The sequence below is a fragment of the Aotus nancymaae genome, unplaced genomic scaffold, assembly GCF_030222135.1.
Source record: "Aotus nancymaae isolate 86718 unplaced genomic scaffold, 86718_ANA_hifiasm-v0.15.2.pri h1tg000046l, whole genome shotgun sequence".
NCBI lineage: Eukaryota > Metazoa > Chordata > Mammalia > Primates > Aotidae > Aotus > Aotus nancymaae.
The window spans coordinates 20,788,303-20,810,061 of record NW_026988460.1 but is presented as its reverse complement, the minus strand read 5'-3'; the positions used below and the strand labels follow the sequence as shown (position 1 = coordinate 20,810,061).

At 39.6% G+C, this 21,759-nt stretch overlaps 1 protein-coding gene across 1 annotated transcript in view; it reads left to right on the top strand.

Moving 5' to 3' along the window:
- The window catches only part of LOC105731273 (ubiquitin-like modifier-activating enzyme ATG7), a 144,335-nt gene that overhangs the window by 25,889 nt on the left and 96,687 nt on the right, over positions 1–21,759 (top strand). Inside the window, 4 exon segments of the mRNA XM_064361979.1 lie at positions 7,960–8,048; positions 9,534–9,655; positions 15,760–15,850; positions 17,548–17,692. Of these exon segments, the coding sequence (XP_064218049.1) occupies positions 7,960–8,048; positions 9,534–9,655; positions 15,760–15,850; positions 17,548–17,692 (447 nt within the window).

Sequence of the window (21,759 nt, the reverse complement as noted above, 5' to 3'; positions counted from 1 at the left end):
GGAAAGATTGCTTGACTCTTCTGTTTCATTCAGAGCAGTTATTGAAGATTGAATGTTTGGGAAATGTTCTGTAATTTCAGCAACATTAGCCTTTAATTCTAGGGCTTTAAAATCTGAACAAGAGCAATAGACAAGGAACAACAATTTATATGCTATTAGTTGGACTCTTTCTTCACTTAGTGATCTCTCTGCATCTTGGCAGCTAAAAAAAAAAAAAAGTCTGTGACTTTGAAGTGCATTAGGTATTTGAATTTTTCCCCCATACTTTAAAAATGTGTAATCTCCTTTGTGCATTTCCTGTTATAGCAAGTGTTTGAGATACAAAGACAGCCATTTGTCATATTAGCATGTTTTACGGGATAAGTGTGGAAAATATTCTTGCTGAAGACAAGTTGGCAATTTTGCCCTCTTTTCTTTCTCACAGTATACTTTTTTGGCAAATTGCTTGGCAGACTGATCATAACTGAATCATTTCAATGAATTGTATGCTCTTAGCCAAGTTATTTCATAAACCTTCTAAGCAAAGTTTCTCTTCAGTTACGTTTTGCTTCTTTCTGCTGATGTGTATTACACAAGGAAGTGATTTGCCCAAGTTCGCACAATTAATTTGTGTCAAAGCCAGTTCTAAAACCAGAACTCCTAGTCAGTGATTATGAAAAACATTTTTTAAAATTCCGTTTACCCATAGTATAAGCTGGCTTACCTAGCATTGTGCCAACTAATCATTACTCCAATGATTAAGATAGATTCTGAGTTGATTCCTAAACCACTGAAAGATTTTGGAGTCACTTTTGAATCATCAAAGAAAGATTACATGATGTTTATCTTAGTGTTAAATGGATCTTGTCATTTTCCTATTCGATGCCTGCCTTCTGCTCTTATGCCTCCTATGGGTAGGAAAGTTACCCTAAAGCATTTTTTTTTTTTTTTTTTTTTTTTTTTTTTGAGGTGAAGTCTCGCTCTGTCACCTAGGCTGAAGTGCAGTGGCGTGATCTCAGCTTATTGCAACCTCCGCCTCCCAGGTTCAAGCGATTCTCCTGCCTCAGCCTCCCAAGTAGCTGGAATTACAGGCACATACCACTATGCCCAGCTAATTTTTTGTACTTTTAGTAGAGACGGGATTTCATCTTGTTAGCCATGATGGTCTCAATCTCCTGACTTTGTGATCTGCCCGCCTCGGCCTCCCAAAGTGTTGGGATTACAGGCATGAGCCACGGCACCTGGCCACTTTAAAGCATTTTCAAGCTGACTTGCTTTTTTGGGTAAGTGATAGATTTTCCTCCATAGCATTCCGCTGTCTATAGTCCATGTTAGGTCAGGTTGCTCTAAGAAACTTATTCCTAGTCTTTTTTGCTCAAAAGAAGATTTTTTTTCACTTCTTTTCTACTCCATTGCCTTTGTCCTTAGGGTCAGATATATGCTTATTCTTTGACATTAGGCATCCACTTGTAGCATCTAACATAATATTCTAATTTATATAATTTAGATATCATTTAGTCCAACTCTACATTTGTACATGATAAAACCTAGACCCTGAGAATATTTGTAAGACTAGAACTTATCCCTTTGTTTTCTTTGGCACTTAAGAAAAGATAACCTTGAAACTGAAGATAGATAACTGTGTACAGTCACACGCCACAGAATGATGTTTTAGTCAACAGTGGACCACATAGACGGTACTGGTTCCATAAGATTATAATACTGTATTTTTACTATACCTTCTATGTGTTTAGATTTGTTTATATTACCATTGTAACAATAATACCATTGTGTTACCGTTGCCTACAGTATTCAGTATGGCCATGCTCTCCAGGTTTCTAGCCTAGGAACAGCAAGCTATACAAGATAGCCCAGGTATATAGTGGACTATACAATCTAGGTTTGTGTAAGAACACTCTGTGATGTTGATATGATGCTAAAGTTGCCTAATGTTGCATTTTTCAGAGTGCATCCCATCATTAAGCATGTCTGTCATTGTGATGGATTGGACTGAACGAAGAGGTCAATGAAGTTAACTGCAAGAGAGTGTATTTATGTTGTTTTTGTAGTTACCATTTGTTGAGTGCTGGCCTCATTCTCCGTTTCTGTGTTAAGTGCAGTTAAGAATTATCCTATAGATGAGGAAGTTAAGGCAAGAGAGGTTAAGTAAATTGCTAAAGGTTGCACAAGAGCAAGTGATCCAAAATGTTTGATTAAAGGCCCAGGTTTGTGAAGTCATTTGAAAATTGAAATTCAGTGTCTCTGTAGGAATGACATTCTCTGGATTGATACTGCCTAGGTTCTTCCTAAATAATCCATTTAATAGCCTTCATGTGTTTTTTGTTGTTTTTTCCTTTTCTGGTTTTGAATAGCCTTTAGATACTCTGTAATTTTAGCTTTAATACCATCTATGTTGTTTTGTGACCTATAGGGTATTTTCTTCTTAAACAGTCTCTAAAATTCTGTGATTCTGGAGCTGGAAGAAATCCTTTGAGATGAAAGATTCAACTCCATTTTGCAGGAGAGGAAGAAACTTCCTCAAGGACTTAGATTGAGCTGCAGAAATAAAACATACCTGCCAACTCTCCAGCTAGTACATTTTTCACTGCACCAGGCATTTTCTTATTGTAAGCTGTTTCAATGTTATGGAAGTAGAAATGCTAGTTTCTTCCTTCTCCCCCTTTTTACACTAGATAGAGTTGTAAATGCCGTTTTTTGTTTTTGTTTTTTTTTTGAGACGGATTCTCGCTCTGTCACCAGGCTGGATTGCAGTGGCACGATCTCAGATCACTGCAACCTCCGACTCCCTGGTTCAAGTGATTCTCCTGCCTCAGCCTCCCGAGTAGCTGGGATTACAGGCATGTGCCATCACACCCAGAGAATTTTTGTATTTTTAGTAGAGACGGGGTTTCATCATGTTGGCCAAGATGTTCTTGATTTCCTGACCTGTGATCTGCCCTCCTTGGTCTCCCAAAGTGTTGGGATTATGGATGTGAGCCACCACGTCTGGCCGTAAATGCTTTTTTTGAATAAAACCAATGTGAAGTTGAAGTGATGATTGCTAAATAAATGCCCAGTTTGCCCGGCAGACGCTATCTGTCACAATTGGAAGAGGGGAACAAAATAAAAAGATGTCCCTGGTGGAAGAGTAGCAGGTGGTGTGGCCAGATGGACCACAAGAGCTCAAGGAAGACAACTTCTTAATTTGGTGGAAGCCCTAGGCTGGTAATCTCAGAGTTCTCTTGCTTACCATGGGAAGCCCTCTTTTTTATCTTACTCTCACATTCTAACCTAGGAGAATCCCAGGGTTAAAATGCCATTGAGTGGAGACCCTGTAATGTTGAGAGAGGAACGAAGGAAGGAAAAGTAACTTGCTGAGATGCTGCATCCCAGTTTGTATGGAAGCTTCAGGTCTGTGTTGATCAGGCATCACTTTTTCCCCTCTAGCTGTCTCCCAGGATCCCTGCCCAAGATCTTTGCAAAGGAGGAGTCCATGTATTTGAGCCTGGAGAAATTTACTAGTCTGTCAATCTATTCAGTAGATATTTGCTGACTATCAGGCACTGTGCTTAGGTAACTAGAGATGGAAAGATGAATATACTGCTCCTGCCTTTACAAAGAGTTCTAAACCAGCAAGATATCAAATATGAAATGCATCCTGTATTTTCTTTATTGCAAAATGCTTGCTTCTCCATATTTTAATTTTTCTAAAGTCAGGAATTTTTTACCCTTATGTATATTTATGCAGTGAACCCTCTTTTAAGCAAATACTCATTTTCTCCTTTTGACTCTAGACAGCTAGTGCTAAGATGATAGCGTACATGAGAATCACATGGGATATTCACTGGATATGCACTGGACATGTTGGTGGTACCTAGAAAGGTCTGGGATCAGATTGTGTGTATGTGTATGGGCAGGGTGTTGTGCAGGTTCATCAGGCTTCTAGGCAATTCTGCTGCAGGTGGTCTGTGCCGGACCATACTTTTAGAAACTGCTGCAGACAAACAATAAGTTTGTAACCTGCACATTAGAATCACCTGAAGATCTTTTAAACTAACTAATTCTTAAGCCAAACACCAGATCAATTAAACTAGAACCTCTGGATACCTGGCAGCAGTATTTTTGATAGCTCTCCAGGTGATACCCAAGCATCTTCAGGTTTGAGACCCACAGCTATAGAAGGTTGAGGAGAAGCAGTGCTTCTGAAACTTCCATGGGTGTATGCATCACCTGGGTTCTTATTAAAATGCAAACTCTGATTCAGCAGGTCTGGGGAGGAGGCCTGGGATTCTGCATTTCTGAAGGCTCCCAGGGAAGGCTGACGCATGCATGCTGCTGGGGCACACATTTTGAAAAGCATGGGAAGACATAGAGCCAATCCAGAGTTTTCAAGATAATGACAGATGTTTTCTTTTGTCTATAAGAGCACCCTCTCTAATATGCCCCAAATTCAAGTCCATGGAGTGGACCAGCTGCATCAGGATTATTCACGACCCTAGTACAGATAAAGATTGTTGGTCTCACCACTGGAGATTCTGAGTCTATCACCAATAATCATATTAGTAGCACCATGTATGTACTGGACTTTTCATGTTTAGTATTGCTAATGTAATCCTCAGTACAGCTCTATGAAATAAGTAATATATTATTTCCACCATCATGGAGGAATATATTATTTTCTCTATGTATGTATGAATCACCTGGGTTCTTATTAAAATACAGACTCTGATTCAGCAGGTCTGGGGAAAAGGCCTGGGATTCTGCATTTCTGAAGGCTCCCGGGGAAGGCTGACGCATTCATGCTGCTGGGGCATGTACCACATTTTGAGGAGCATGGGAAGACATAGAGCCAATCCGGAGTTTTCAAGATAATGACAGATAGTCCAGAGATGTTTTCTTTTGTTTTTAAGAGCACCCTCTCTAATACACCCAAAATTCAAGTCCATGGAGTAGACCAGCTGCATGAATATGGAGGAATATAATATATTCCTCCATGATTAAATTGTGGCTTGGAGGGTTGAGTACTTTGCCCTAGGCCTGATTTAGTAAGAGGCTACTCAGCATACTAAGCTCTATTTTTAAAAGAGCCCTAGATACTGATACCTTATCTCTGTGGAAAAAGAAATCTCAAATAAAGGTATTTCCTAAAAGGATGACCATAGCTGTGGACCTGTTTGTATTAAATTAAATATGAATCTGTCTATTTACATTTAAGACACAAACATGCATTTAGACAGAAAATGCTTCAAATTTTGGGAATAAGAAAATTACATATAATGGAAAAGGTTGCAAATATTTTAAGGAGTGTCTTTGAAATAATACAGTAGTTATCTGATAGTACCATAGCAAAATTCATTTTCAGAGATTGAGCAGATAAAAACTACTTAATTGTCCTTCAAAAGAAAATAGAAAAAAGTTTGGTACATCAATACAATGGAATGCCATTCAGCCATTACTCAAAATGGTTGTGGAACATTTACTGGCATGGAAGGCAGTTCACAATACAATAAGAGATATAAAACAATATTTAGGCCGGGCGCAGTGGCTCATGCCTGTAATCCCAGCACATTAGGAGGCCAAGGCCTGTGGATCACTTGAGGCCAGGAGATTGAGACCAGCCTGGCCAACATGGTGAAACCCCATCTTTACTGAAAAATACTACAAATTAGCCGGGCATGGTAATGCACGCCTGTTTGTAGTCTCAGGTACTGCAGAGGCTGAGGCACGAGAATCGCTTGAATCACTTGAGGTGGAGGTTGTAGTGAACCGAGATTGTGCCACTGCACTCCATCCAGCCTGGGTAATAGAGTGAGACTCTGTCTCAAAACAACAACAAAGACAGTATTTATAGCATGATCCTATGTTTGTTTCAAAGTCCTAGTAATTAAAATATATTTATGCAGATAATAAGTTTATGGGCAGTTATACACCAAGATGTTAATAGTTCTCTCAGGATGGTGGGCTTATGGATATTCCTTCTGAATATTGGTTAAGCTCCTACTTTGTGGCTGATACTATACCAAGCATTGTGGGAAATAAATGGGAGTGTTTAGGCTGATTCCATTCTTATAGAACTAACTGGATCTAGATTTAACAAAAATGTATCAGCTGTTTTCATTTAACCCATGCTGTGCTTATAAAGGAAACCTATGGGTCAATTTACGGTTCTCTGCCCGCCAGTTTCCTCCCTCACCCTACCCACTCTATATCCTTCCTTTCTTTCTTGCCCTCATTTATCCATCCATCTACCTTTTTATCATTCAAAAAACATTCACCAAGTGTCTGCTCTGTATTTATGAACTGATCATGGAGAGATGAAAAAGATACTCTCAGCTCTGCAGATGCTGCTCTTTGTCTTCGTTTTTTTGAAATTAACTTTATTTTGGGATAATTTTAGATTTATAGAAGAGAGTGGCAAAGACAGTACAGAGAATTCCCATATACCTTCACCCAGTGTCAGTTTTCTCTCAGGTTGTCACATCACATCACCACAGTTCATTTGTCAAAACTGAGAACCCAGCATTCGTACATTACTATTAACTCAACTCTAGACATTTTGGATTTCACCAGTTTTTCCTATAATACCCTCTTTCTCTTCAGGATCCAGTCCAGGATACTACTACATTGCAATTTGTTGTCATGTCTCCTCTTTAGTTTCCTCTGATCTGTAATTGTTTCTCACACTTTGTTTTTTTTAATCACCTTGACATTTTTGAGGAGTACTGATTAGTTATTTTTATAGAATGTGCCTTAATTTGCGTTCATCTGATGTTTTCTTGTGATTAGACTGGGGTTATGGGTTTTTGGAAAGAATACCACTGAGTGAAGTGCCCTTATCACCTGATATCCCTGTGACATCCTGGGTAATGTTAAACTGATTGCTTGGTTAAGGTAATATTTGCTGGTTTTCTCCACTGTAGCGTTACTATTTTTTCTTTGGAAGTAAATCACGAATTGAGCTACCTTTTAGAAGGGGAAGGGTTAAATTTTGCTCCTGAAGAGGGTAGTATTTTTATATATTGTTTGAAAATTTTCTTTAAGGAAGACTTGTCCCTTCACATTTATTCCATTCTTTATTTACATCAGTGTGGACTCATAGATACTTATTTTATACTTTGGGTTGTAATTCAACATCGTATTATTTATATTGTTGCACAAACTGTTCCAGCCTTGGCCATTGGGAACTCTTTCAGTTGGCGCCTGTATCCCCTTGGCATGACCCAGACCATTTGTTTTTTGAATATCTCCTTATTTCCTGGTACTATAAGATGCTCCAAGCTTCTCTTGTATTTTTCCTGCCTGAGCCCTAGAATTAACCATGTGAGAATGGTATTTCAAAGTCAGTATCTGGGTGCTGGATGCTCATTGTCTTTGAAAGGAAGGAAACAGAAAAGTGAAAAATATTGTACATAATGTTCAAAGCGCTATGGAAGCAGCGAGGATAGGCCGACTACTTCTTTCAGGGTAAGTCTTCACTAAAGAAATGGTATTTTAAATTGAGTAGGGTTTTCCAGATGAAGATCAGGATTGGAGTGGGATGGGAAAGGGGAGGAAATATATGTTAGCAAAATCACGGGTAACTGGCTGTTTAACTTGATCTGACTAAAAATGAGGCATTTTCACAGATTATATTTTTTTTCTACAAGAGGATCTCTATGCAAGCCCTGTTGACTGTCCTCCTTCATTCCCCATCTTCCTTCCAGTCTTTCTTCCTTCTAAATGTACTTAGCTCCTACTTTCTGCCAGGCCCAATGCAAGGCACAGGGTGTGCAGACAAGAATTTGATAGCCCCTACCATCAGGAAGTTCTATATCCAGAGTGACATCCTGTGGCTTTCTTCTTCTCCCCTTAGCCCTTTTCCAGGTGTCTAATTTTTAAGGCTTTGCAGAAAGCATAAAAAGAAAAGAGGAAATACAAGCAATGTCTGTATTTTGAAGCTGACATGATACTCGACTCACTCAAAGTCTTTTTTGTTCACAGATAACAACTGGTGTATATGATCCCTGTAACTTAGCCCAGTACCCTGGATGGTCTTTGAGGAATTTTTTGGTCCTAGCAGCCCACAGATGGTATTTACAACAGTGTGTGTTTGTCTGTCTGTCTGCCTCTGTCAGTATGTGTTTTGCAATGTGTCTGTTTCTATCTGTATCTCTGTTTTCCCAAATGCATTTTTTTTTTTCATTTTGGGCATGGAAACCAGGCAATCAGTAAATCAGTCATAACCCAATTTCCATATGAAGTTTAATCAGGTCTGTTAGGGAGCCACATACTCTGATCATTCTGTACTAAAGATGTTTTAGCATATGGTAGAGTTGGTAGCCACAGGTCCTCACACAAATTCTGCCTCCCTCCCTTCTAGCTGTCTGGGTTGCTTTCAGATAGGATTTTTCTACTGCTGTCATTCTCCATTTTTCTTAACCCTAAAATAATTAGAGGATATCTTAAAAGCCAATATACATTTGAAAAGATGCCCAGTATCATGTCATTAAGGAAATAAAAATTAAAACCATAATGAGTTGCTTCTACATATCCACCAAAAGTATTTAACAAAAATGTCCATACCAAGTGTTGTCGACAATGTGGAGCAACTAGAACTCTCAAATACTGCTGGAAAAATGTTGAGCAGTATCTACCAAAATTAAAAATATCTATGGCTCAGCAGTGTTACTCTCAAGTAGATTGCTCACTAAATACATACATAGATAGAAGCAGAATACATTTACAAGAATGTTTACAGAAGCATTATTCTTAATAACCAAAAGCTGGGAATAACCCACACATTCTTCAATAATGAAATGAATGATAATTTATAGTATATCCCTTACAATGAAATACCATGTTACAGTGAATCTGAGTGAACTATTAACAGAAATCAACATGGATGAATTTTAAAAGCATAATATTAAGTGAAATAAGCTGGACCTAAACAATACATATTCTGTGATTCCATTTATGTCAAGTTCAAAATAGGCAAAACCAATGTATGGACTTAGAGTAGTTGTTACTTTTGAAGGGAGTGGTTAATGACTGAGAGAAAGCATGAGACAGCCTTGTTTATACTTGGGATTTGTGTAATTTTCTTTGTGTCTACTTATAAAAATGTTTATTTAAAAATATGAAGATAGATAAATTACAGATTGTCCTTTGAGGGAGACAATCCACAATTATCCAGGTGGTAAGTCTACAAAGTGCAAATGGACTTCCTAACTACTGACTGAGGTGCTACTGCTTAGAGGTTTTTTTCTAAATGTCTTGTGAGCATTTTTTCCCTGCATTTAAAAGATTTATTTGTCAGAATTATTTATGTGCAATATGATTGTAATATAAAATTCACCTCAGCCAGTTCATTGTTCAGCCTCTAAACATTGGACAGAGAAACCATAATATGAATATTTTCAAAAAGGTTAAGACCATCTCCCTCGGGTGTCAGAGGAGCATAATTACAATGCATTGAATTCTCTCCAACTGGTTTGCTGAAGCTCTTATGTGAGCTTTTTCTTTTCCTTCCTTTTAACAAAAATAATAAATAAATAAAAATCTGGGCATGACAACAGGAGTAGCAGTTTCCAGTCTGTTGAAGTCCTTTGCTTCCATGACCGTACCCTGCAGGGAGTGAGAGATGTTGTCCACAGCATCATCTTCGAAGTGAAGCTTCCAGAAATGGCATTTAGCCCAGGTAATTTGCTGGTCTTTGAAAATGCATATAATTATCATTTATCAGAAATGGAACCAGGTTTACTTTCTTTTCATCCCTTCACAATGGCAGAAGAAAGGAAGAGAAAAGTACAACTAGTACCTCCTTGCCAATGCAGACACCTACTTCGAACAGAGGGCATGCTCTGCTATTCAGACTGGAACAAAGGCAAAGATTGAGACCAGGAAATTTTCTCTAGGCATTTTTTTCAGTCTTCAAGATTTGTTCTCCTCTGCCCCTCATTTTCAATTTTACTTTTGTTTAACACAAAATCTTTATTCCTGTCTATTCTTAAAGGATGGATGAAGTGGCTTTTTTTTTGTTGCTGTTGTTTTGTTTTTTGAGATGGAGTCTCGCTCTGTTGCCAGGCTGGAGTGCAGTGGCATGATCTCCGCTCACTGCAGTCTCCTCCTCCTGGGTTCAAGCAATTCTCCTGCCGCAGTCTCCTCCTCCTGGGTTCAAGCAATTCTCCTGCCTCAGCCTCCTGAGTAGCTGGGATTACAGGCGTGGGGGCACCACACCCAGCTAATTTTTGTGTTTTTAGTAGAGATGGGGTTTCACCATTTTGGTCAGGATGGTCTTGAACTCCTGACATTGTGATTTGCCCTGCCTCGGCCTCCTGAAGTGCTGGGATTACAGGCGTGAGCCACTCCGCCCGGCCAGGAAAGATGAAGTATTAATGTGCTTACATGTTTATTTGTTATGTACTTAAAGTTGTGTGTGATCCTATTCTCCATATAGTAAAGTAAACAAAAATGCCATTTCTCCTTCCACATTTAATGTCTTCATTTGATCTTTATGTGAGGATCGTCAGCTTTTATCCCCATTTTATAAATTTAGAAACTTAGTGACATTTTATCTATAGATTAAATATGTGTATGATATGGAGAGATATTTTTACATACGTCACAAAGATGGAATAAATACTCAAGTTTGAGTGAAATAAGGATATAATGCCCTGCTTTGAGAGTATTTCTTATCAGGAATCCACGTCCTGTGTCAAAGTCAGAGCACAATTTCTGGCACGTCATAGGTGCTTAATAAATGTTATGTAAATTTCCTAGCTCACATAAACTACAGCACTTTTATATTTCTTGCCAAAATAGTCCCTCATCTCTATGTGATTTGTGTGTTTTTCAGAGCATGTTCACAATGTGTGTGTGTGTGTGTGTGTATATATATATATATATTTTTTTTTTTGAGGCAGAGTCTAGCTTTGTCACCCAAGCTGGAGTGCAATGGCCTAATTTCGACTCACTGCAACCTCTGCCTCCCAGGTTCAAGCAATTCTCCTGCCTCAGCCTCCCAAGTAGCTGGGATTACAGGAGCCTGCCACCACACCTGACTAATTTTTGTATTTTTAGTAGAGGTGGGTTTCACTATGTTGGTCAGGCTGGTCTTGAACTCCCAACCTCAAGTGATCCACCCACCTTGGCCTCCCAAAGTGCTGGGATTACAGGTATGAGCTACCGAGCCTGGCCTCACATATATTAATTTGTTGTTCCTCACACCATCCTCATGGTTCCAAGGGACATTTCTTTCCTTATGCCATAAGTATGCCTTAAAATGTGTGTGTGATGGGGAGGTGGTGTCAAAATCTCTTCCAAGGCCGGGCGCGGTGGCTCAGGTCTGTAATCCCAGCACTTGGGAGGCCGAGGCGGGTGAATCACCTGAGGTCAGGAGTTCGAGAGTGGCCTGGCCAACATGGTGAAACCCCATCTCTACTAAAAATACAAAAATTAGCCAGGAGTGATGGCAGGTGCCTGTAATCTCAGCTACTCAGGAGGCTGAGGTGGGAGAATCACTTGAACCTGGGAGTGGAGGTTGTAGTGAGCCAATTATGCTGCTGCACTCCAGCCTGGGTGACACAGCAAGACTCTGTCTCAAAAAAAAAAAAAATCTTCTGAGATCTTTTCTAGAGTGCTAAAGTCAGAAGGATTCAAGACTGGCTCAGATGACATTTTTTCAGCGATTCAATGCTCTAACACAGATGTCCTTACAGACTTCGAAAGATTGACAGAGTACTTCTGCTTGATCAGTCAAAGGAGGAAACTGCTTTTCAGTTTAGAGCCTTTGCCTTTCTGTTGTCTTTAGATATTTGCATTGGACGTAGCACCCTCTTCTGGCAAATTCTAAAATAGCTCCTGTGTATTATTAACTTATGTGCCATACCTTTGTTTTATTAAACCACACTTAAAGATAGTCACAGGGGTGTACAGTCTTTTGGCTTTCCTGGGCCACATTGGAAGGATTGTCTTGGGCCACACATAAAATACACTAACACTAATGATAGCTGATGAACCAAAAAAAAAAATTGCAAAGAAATCTCATAATGTTTTAAGAAAGTTTAGGAATTTGTGTTGGGCCACATTCAAAGCCACACTGGGCCGCCAGTTTGACAAGTATGGTCTCAGGGAATGAGGTGAGAGTTTACTAATGTGGATCTGGTTTCTATGTCTGATAAGCTGCCAGGCACCATCCATGAGGTGCTCACTTAATCTTGCCAACCGCCCTGTGGGGAGTCAATTTTCTTTCCACTTCTATGACAAAGGCACTGAGTTATTCTTACACCCTAATCTCTATGGTAAGGCTCATGCTTCGCTTGATGATGTTGACTATTTTTTTTTTTTTTTTGGCTACAATGTCTCACTCTGTCACCCAGACTGGAGTGCAGTGTTGCAATCTCAGCTCAGTGCAACCTCTGCCTCCTGGGTTCAAGCAGTTCTTCTGCCTCAGCCTCCTGTGTAGCTGGGACTACAGGCGCATGCTACCACACCCGGCTAATTTTTTGTATTTTAGTAGAGACGGGGTTTTACCATGTTGCCCAGGCTGGTCTGAACTCCTGAGCTCAGACAGTCCACCTGCCGTAGCCTTCCAAAGTTCTAGGATTACAGGCATGAGCCACCACACCTGGCCAATGCTGACATTTAAACTCAGGAACCACACTGTACATTTCCATTCGAAAAAGGTTTTCTGTCATCCAATAAAGCCTTTAACACATCTTCTTTATGCCTGATATTAAATGTAGATTATTTAGCTTAAGAAAGGCAAATGAATTTCCTGTTTTTCGTGTAAACTAGTATGTTACCTCTTAGCTGTAAATAAAACTTTACAGTAAATACAACTTTATAAAGAATTCTTCTGGCCTGGTGCTGTGACTCATGCCTGTAATCCCAGCACTTTGGGAGGCCAAGGCAGACAGATCATGAGGTTAAGAGATCAAGACCATCCTGGCCAACATGGTGAAACTCCATCTCTACTAAAAATACAAAAATTAGCTCGGCGTAGTTGCATATGCCTGTAGTCCCAGCTACTTGGAAGGCTGAGGCAGGAGAATCACTTGAACATAGGAGGCAGAGGTTGCAGTGAGCCGAGATTGTGCCACTATACTCCAGCCTGGTGACAAATCGAAACTCTGTTTCAAAAAACAAAAATTCTCATTTAATTTGGTGTATATCTTACAGATTATATGGAAGCAGGTATGGTAAATTAAATACTATTGCCATATGTGGTATTTTTTTCATTATTAACTTTAAAGGGCATCTAATTTTCTTAGAAATGGCTATACCCTTTTTATTTTTATTTTTTGAGAGATGAGGTCTTCTTATGCCGCCCAGGCTGGCCTTGAACTCGTGGGCTAAATCCTTCCTCCTGCAGTCCTCCTGCCTCAGCCTCCCAAGTAGCTTGGACTAGACATGAGCCCAGCATCTGTAACCTTTTAAGTATAGAGAGCTTTTAATCTGAAATTATGATTTTTTTTTTTCTGATAATTTCTAACCTGTAACAGAAAAACCTAGACTGGAGTTACAAATTACAGTATGAGGCTGTGATTCCGTAGTTCTTGTCAAGTTCCTGTGCTGTATATCAGAGACACATTTAAAAAAAAAAACTTTGAGGTTTAGGGGTATATGTGGTTTTTTATGTAGGTAAACTTACTTCACAGGGGTTTGTTGTGCAGGTTATTTCATCAGCCAGGTACTAAACCTAGTACCTAGTAGTTATTCTGCTCTTCTCCCTCCTCCCACCCTCCACCCTCAAGTAGGCCCCAGTGTCTGTTATTCCCCTTTGTGTCATGAGTTCTCATCATTTAGCTCCCACTTATAAGTGAGAACATGTGGTATTTGGTTTTCTGTTCCTGCATTAGTTTGCTAAAGATAATGGCCTCCAGCTCCATCCATGTTCCCACAAAAGACATGGTCTCATTCTTTTCTATGGCTGCATAGTATTCCATGGTGTATGTATACCACATTTTCTTTATCCAGTCTATCATTGATTGGCATTTAAGTTGATTCCATGTATTTGCTGTTGAGAGACACATTTTTTAATTCAATCTAAGAATAGTAATACAATCAAACAAAATATCAATGAGTGGCAGGTATGAACTCTTTTTTTTTTTCCCCCACAGAAAAATAATTCTGAAATCTTAACCTCTTTAAGAAACTCAAATTTGACTTTGTGTGATGGCTCATGCCTGTAATCCCAGCTACTCCAGAGACTTAAGCTGGAGGATCACTTAAGCCCAGGAGTTCAAGACCAGCTTCAGCAACATAGCAAGACCCTGTTTCAAATAAGAAAATTTTATTATTTCAGTTTTAATTTTTCATGGCATTTTAAAAAAGCCAAATCAGAGTACCCAATTTAAAAGGAGAATGACATTTGCTTTCTGGCTTCTTGCTGTGAATGACACCCTCAGCCAAACTGGGGCCCAAGTAACTTTCAAGGATAATTGGCCTTATGGTTTCTCATTGGTCATCCTATCGCAGAAACAAAAGATCATGTAAAGGAAATCAGTACCTTCTTGGTTCCATCATTATATTGGGCAAACTATTCTTTTTTAATGTCAAAAGCTGAAAAGTTTCCCAAGGAAAGGAAAATTTCGATCTTGATAGAAATTCAAAAGTAGGAGAATGGACAAAGAAAACCAGCGTACAATTAGAAACAAAATGAAAATTTCCCCTCCTAGTCCCGTACATCTTAACTTCAAGTCAAGGAGTTTCTGTTCTTGCAGAGTCTGCTGCTTAAGGCAGACAGTGAAGATGGTGCTGGAAGTGTAGGCTGTGGTGGGGTGAATTCCTTGCTCAGGAGTTCAGGCTTTATTGTGAGCAGTGGGAATTCAATGAGAAAGGGGGAGCAGCAGAGGTCCAGAGATGCAGGGAGCGAAAGAGAGTGGGTGGATTCACTAACAAGATTTACAAGGCTGTGGTTCCACCAAGCAAGTCTCAGAGCTTTTGTCTCCCTCATGTGCAGTGTGAATGGCCAGGTTTCAGTGATAGTGGGGGCTAGAATATAGAAGATAGATATAAGTATAGAAGCATTTCCCAAGTCTGTTTAGCCACAAGATCCTTATCCTCTGAGATTATTGAATAGGATACACTTTGGGAACTGCTAGAATTGGAATTGACTGGAATTACAGAGGCTCCCATAGCAGGGATTAAAAGCGGGCAGTGGGAAAGGGAGAAGTCAGAGAAAGGAAAGTTCTGAATGGATACAGATGCGCTTAAAGGAAAGGGCAGCTTAATTAAAGGACAGTCACCTTGGACTGTGATCTGCACACAGGTGTAGTGACAGAAAGGCTGAGCAGAGGGACATGATAAGTATGAGCAACAGGAGGGACATACTGAATTTAGAGGTTCAAATCCCAATAGGAACTTCAGTGAAGGTGTGCTGCAGTTACATTGGCTTGGCTTGCTTAGATAGAGAGGCCTCAGTGGGGTTACGCCTACCCCAGATAAGATTGTCTTTTTCTTTTTTTGAACTTCTAGTAACAGTGAAAGTTGAGGCACCTTGGGGCAGAGTTGAGGGCTATTTCAGAAGCTCCTGTGCAGGAAGATTGCTTGGGACTGATGGTCTCTAAACAACATTCCCAGTAGCTGAGGAAGATGGGGAGGCAACTGTGGCAAATCCATGGAAATTCAGGCCCTCGGGTCTCTTTTAGAAAGAAGCAAAGTATCAATGCATGGGCCATTATAAAGTCAGTCTTTTTTATACAAGCTTGCTTGTTTTTATTCTTCTGGGTTTTTTTTAAATTATCTGTTTGTTTTTATTCTTCCCTCCTTCATTAAGCTTTGTGTTTTATTTGCTTTAAGATTGTCCTAAAGCAGTTGGATGGGAAAAGAACCAGAAAGCAGGCATGGGACCAAGGATGGTGAACCTCAGTGAATGTATGGACCCTAAAAGGTATATTTTGGCAGCTGTTTTCTCCATTTGGGCTTTTTGTAACCAAGACACACACCAAGTTCTGTCAGGCCAACGCAGCATTGTGGAATTCATCCCAAGTGGTGCCATTCATGCTGCTGTGTGTTATTCTGCTCTTTAATTGAGGTTTGGTTGTGAGAATTAATATTAACAATGGATATCCTTAAGGGCACACTGTCTGTTCTAAATACTCTAAATTTTATTTTTGTTTCAAGCTCATGCTCTCAGGCCACCAGTGTAGTGTTCCTGTACTGTGTTTCGATCCTTTATGGATTGTCCTCTAGCTTGGTCCTATTGGCCTACCTTTTTTTTTTTTTCTTCTGAGATGGAGTCTCATTCTGTCACCCAGGCTGGAGTACAGTGGCACGATCTCGGCTCACTGCAACCTCCGCCTCCCAGATTCAAGCAATTCTCCTGCCTCAGCCTCCTGAGTAGCTGGGACTACAGGTGTGCACCACCATGCCTGGCTAATTTTTTGCATTTTTAGTAGAGACAGGGTTTCACCATGGTAGCCAGAATGGTCTCGATCTCCTGAGCTCATGATCTGCCCACCTTGGCCTCCCAAAGTGCTGGGATTACAGGCGTGAGCTACCACACCCAGCCTTTTTTTCCCCCTCAAGATGGAGTCTTGCTCTGTCACCCAGGCTGCAGTGCAATGGCACTATCTCTGCTCACTGCAACCTCCACCTCCTGAGTTCAAGCAATTCTCCTGCCTCAGCCTCCCGAGTAACTAGGATTACAGGCACATGCCACCATACTCAGCTAATTTTTTGTATTTTTAGTAGAGATAGGGTTTCACCTTGTTGTCCAGGCTGGTCTTGAACTCCTGACCTCGTGATCCGCCTGCTTCAGCCTCCAAAAGTGCTGGAATTACAGGCGTAAGACACCACGCCCTGCCCTTATTGGCCCACCTTGAAGGATATTAGAAGAAATATTTCATGGAAACCAGTATTGTATTTAAGGGTGAATATGAGTGCACTCTTTTTCTTTTCTTTTTTTTGTTTTTTTTTTGAGATGGAGTTTTGTTCTTGTCGCCCAGGCTGGAGTGCAATGGCTTGATCTCAGCTTACTGCAACCTCTGACTCCCTGGTTCAAGCAATTCTCCTGCCTCAGCCTCCCGAGTAGCTGGAATTACAGGTGCCCGCCACCACACCCAGCTAATTTTTGTATTTTTAGTAGAGACAGGGTTTCACCATGTTGGCTAGGCTGGTCTCGAACTCCTGACTCAAGTGATCTGCCCACTTCGGCCTCCCAAAATGGAGGGATTGCAGGCGTGAGCCACCGTGCCCGGCCTGAATGCACTCTTTATTAAGGAGATATGGGAGAAATTTCTGTTTTCAGTACTAGGAAAAACTTTCCTTTTAATCAAGTGGTGTGTTTTTATTCATGGACACCGTGATTCCTTTAACTGGTCATGCTCTTCCCTTTTCACCTTTGCTGCTGGGAGCTCAGTATCAAATTTGTGCCCCCCACCCCCTCATTGCAGAGGACTCCAACAGCGTGCTGCTGTGTGGGAGCCTTTCTCCTCCCTGCTTACCCTCCAGCTTCATCTTCTTTTTCCTTTTATCCTAATTTCCTTATTATTTATTTCTTATTTTCTTGCATAGCCACTTGATATCTTTTAGGACAAGATTATTGCACAAATGAGTGACTGAATAAGTAAATCTCTCCTTTTCTAGGTTAGCTGAGTCATCAGTGGATCTAAATCTCAAACTGATGTGTTGGAGATTGGTCCCTACGTTAGACTTGGACAAGGTTGTGTCTGTCAAATGTCTGCTGCTTGGAGCCGGCACCTTGGGTTGCAGTGTAGCTAGGACATTGATGGTAAGTCGGGGTTGGGGGGTACAAAAGGCACCTTTGAAATTGCAGCTTCTCTTCTTGTTTTACTCTCCATGATTGCTTTCCATCTCCCAGCTCCCCCTCCCCTCCTTCTCCCCCTCCCTTCCTTTTTCCTTTTCTTGTTATCTTTTTAATTGTAAAAGAAATACAAGCTTTTGTCATAAGATAGAAACAGGAAGTCTTCCACACCCATCATAAGTCCCGTTTCCCATTAAGCAGACTGTAGATTAGTATGCAGCCTCTTTCCCAGATGTTATTGTAGGCATATCTAAATATAGAGAAATCTTTGTTATCTTTGCTGATATTTATTTATATTTATAAAAACTAGACCATAACATATGATCTTTAACAGATTTTTAACTAGATAAAAAAATGACTGTGGCTACCTTTCTATGTTTCCATAGTATGTATATGTGGTATTTTGTTGTATGACTATGTTCTTAGTTTATTGAATCAATTTCAGGTTGCTTTGTATTTTTTTCTGTTAGACTGTTCTCTATTAGAAAACATTCCTATACTTGTATGTTTGCATATCCATAGGATTTTTTTTTGGGGGGGGGAAGCCCTAGACACAGAGTTGCTATGTTAGAGAGAGTATAGAATTTGAATATAAATATTTTAAATATTTATGTTTTTCATTAATTTTTTTGAGACAAAGTCTTAATCTGTCGCCTAGGCCGGATACAGAGGCATGATCTCAACTCACTGTAACCTCCGCTTCCCGAGTTTAAGCGATTCTACTGCCTTAACTTCCTGAGTAGCTGGTATTACAGGCATGGACGAGTACACCTGGCTAATTTTTTGTATTTTTAGTAGAGACAGGGTTTCACCATGTTGTCGAGGCTGGTGTTGAACTCCTGACCTCAGGTGATCCACCTGCCTTGGCCTCCTAAAATGCTGGGATTACAGATGTGAGCCACTGCACCTGGTCAAAAAAATTTTTAAAACTAAATTGCCTTCCAAAAATGTTATACATGTGAGACACAGAACTTTTTTCCATACCCTTGCCAAAATTGGATATATCAACTTCTGAAGTCTTAATCAGTTAGGTAACATTTATTGTTTTAATTTGCATTTCTTTAATTAGCAAGGATGAGTTTAATTTTTTGTGTGTGTGGTTTTTTTTAATTCATGTTCTTCAGGTTGTATTTCTTTTTTGTTTTTTTTATTTTTGTTTTTGTTTTTTTAAGATGGAGTCTCACTCTGTCGCCCAGGCTGAAGTACAGTGGCATGATCTTGGCTTCACTGCAACCTCTGCCTCCCAGGTTCAAGCGATTCTCCTGCCTCAGCCTCCTCAGTAGCTGGGATTACAGTCGTGCACCACCATGCTTGGCTAATTTTTGTATGTTTCGTAGAGACGGAGTTTCACCATGTTGGTCAGGCTGGTCTTGAACTCCTGAACTTGTGATCCACCTGCCTTGGCCTCCCAAAGTGCTGGGATTACAGGCGTGAGCCACCATTCCCAGCCTGGGTTGTGTTTCTTTTATTGATTTAGAGTTCTTTTTTATTGGGGCAATTAACTTTTTTTCTGTGATGTTTTTCTCAATTTATCTAAGATGTCTTTAGCCATATAAAAATTTTTTCAGCCAGTCGCATTGGCACACACCTGTAGTCCCAGCACTTTGGTTTGCTTAGGTGAGCAGATCACCTGAGGTCAGGAGTTTGAGATTGGCCTGGCTAACCTGGTGAAACCCGTTTCTACTAAAAATACAAAAAATTAGCCAGGTGTGGTGGCATGTGCCTGTAATCCTAGCTACTGAGGAGGCTGAGGCAGGAGAATTGCTTGAACCCGGGAGGTGGAGGTTGCATTGAGTGAGATTGCACCATTGCACTCGCGAAACTTTGTCTCAAAAAAAAAGTTTTTTTCAGCTTTATATTATTATATGTGTCAGTCTTTTCCTTTGCGGCTTACAGAACTCTTGTTTTTATGTTAGGACTTTATGAATGTGGAAATTTTTTGGTTACATGATAAGGGGTAAAGATCTAGCTACTTTTACACAAAATGGGTTGTTAGTTGCGTTAATGGCATTTATTCAGTAATTGAAATCATCATTTTTCTGTCTTTATCAAATGCTAAGCCCCCTTATATACCTAAGTCTCTTTGTGGATTCTCTATTTTGACTCATTGATCTATTATTTTTATATTTGTACTCACTGTTTTAGTTAAAATTACAATGAATTTATAGATAAATTAGAAGGGATTGATGTACTTTTATGACATTAATCCTTAGTCCTAGGAGCATGGTGTATCTCTTAATTTAATTAGATCATCTTTGTCTTTCAGTAGCATTTTCTTTATATAGGCCTTGCACATATCTAATTTAGTTTAAATATCTTATTTTTACATATTTAATGATTTTTTTCCTTTAGAGATAGTTTCTCCCATTAAACTTTCCAGTTGACTCTTACTGGGATGTAGGAAAAATAGTGAATTTTGCATATTTATCTTTGGCCATCTGTCTAAGCTCTCTTAGTTCTGAGAGTTTTTTGATTCTTTTGAATTTGTAGGTTGATAGTATTCCTCACCACCACTTACATCGTTCTTTTCCTTGTCTTATTAAGACTGGCTAGAACTCTACAGTAATGTAGAAGAATGGCAGTGAGAGTTGACATCTTTGTTTTGTTGCTGACTTTAATGAGAACGCCTCTTGTTTTTACTCTTAATTTTAATATTGGTTTCTGGTAAGTATTCTTTATAATTTAAAGTTGATTTCTGTTTCTGCATGTTTACATCAGAAATGTTGAGCTTTATCAACTACATCTATCAAGACAAAGTATTCTAATGTTGAGCATTCCTAGAATAAACCCTACTTGTACATGGTATCTTACTCTTCTCAGATACTCTTGAATTCAATTAGTAATGTTTTGTTTTTAAATTTTATATCTTACTGGGCTGTGGTGGCTCATGCCTGCAATCCCAGCAGTTTGGGAGGCCAAGGTAGGCAGATCGTTTGAGCTCAGGAGTTCAAGACCAGCCTGGACAACAACACGTCAAAACCCCATCTCTACAAAAAAATAAAAAATAAAAAAAATTAAAAAAATTAAAAAAAAAAAATATATATATATATATGTATACACACACAAAAAAATTAGCCTGGCTGTGGTGGCATGTACCTGAAGTTGCAGCTACTCAGGAGGCTGAGGTGGGAGCATTGCATCATACCAGGAGGTTGAGGCTGCACTGAGCCAAGATCATGCCACTGCACTCCAGCCTGGGTGACAGAGCAAGACCCTGTCTCAATCAGCCAATCAATTAATCAATCAATATATTTTACACCTCAATTCGTAAGTTAAATTGGTTTATGGTCATGGTATTCCTTCTTTTATCTTTGTATATTTTATACCTAACATTATGCTATCTTTATAACATAAACTTAAAACATTCTGCTTTTTTCTAAGCTCCAGAACAGTTTAAATAAGTGAATTATCTGTTCTTTGATGGTTAGGTAAAAATCAGTTATAAATCCATCTGAGCCTGACGCGTTTTAGAATTGTGTTGATTGGGGCAGTAGGAGTGGTGGGAATCTTTGTAAACTTTTACAGATGTTTCTGTGTTGACTCCCCTTTTTAGATTATGTACTGCTTTTGAGTCCATTTGTTTTCCTAGAAAATAATTCATTTCGTCTAGCTTTAAAAATTAATTGACATGTGGCTGGGCATGGTGGCTCACGCCTGTAATCACAGCACTTTAGGAGGCTGAGGTGGGCAGATCACAAGGTCAGGAGTTCAAGACCAGACTGGCCAACATGGTGAAACCCTGTCGCTACTAAAAAATACAAAAATTAGCTGAGTATGGTGGCTTATGCCTGTAATCCCAGCTACTTGGAAGTCTGAGGTAGGAGAATTGCTTGAACCAGGACCCAGGAGGTGGAGGTTGCAGTGAGCCGAGATCAGGCCACTGCACTCCAGCCTGGCCTACAGAATGAGAGTCCATCTCAAACAAAAAAATTAATTAATTAATTAATTGACATAAAATATGTATGGTATTCTCTTATTTTTAAATCTTATGTAATAATGTCCTTTGCTGTTACCAATTAGCATGTCATTAAAAA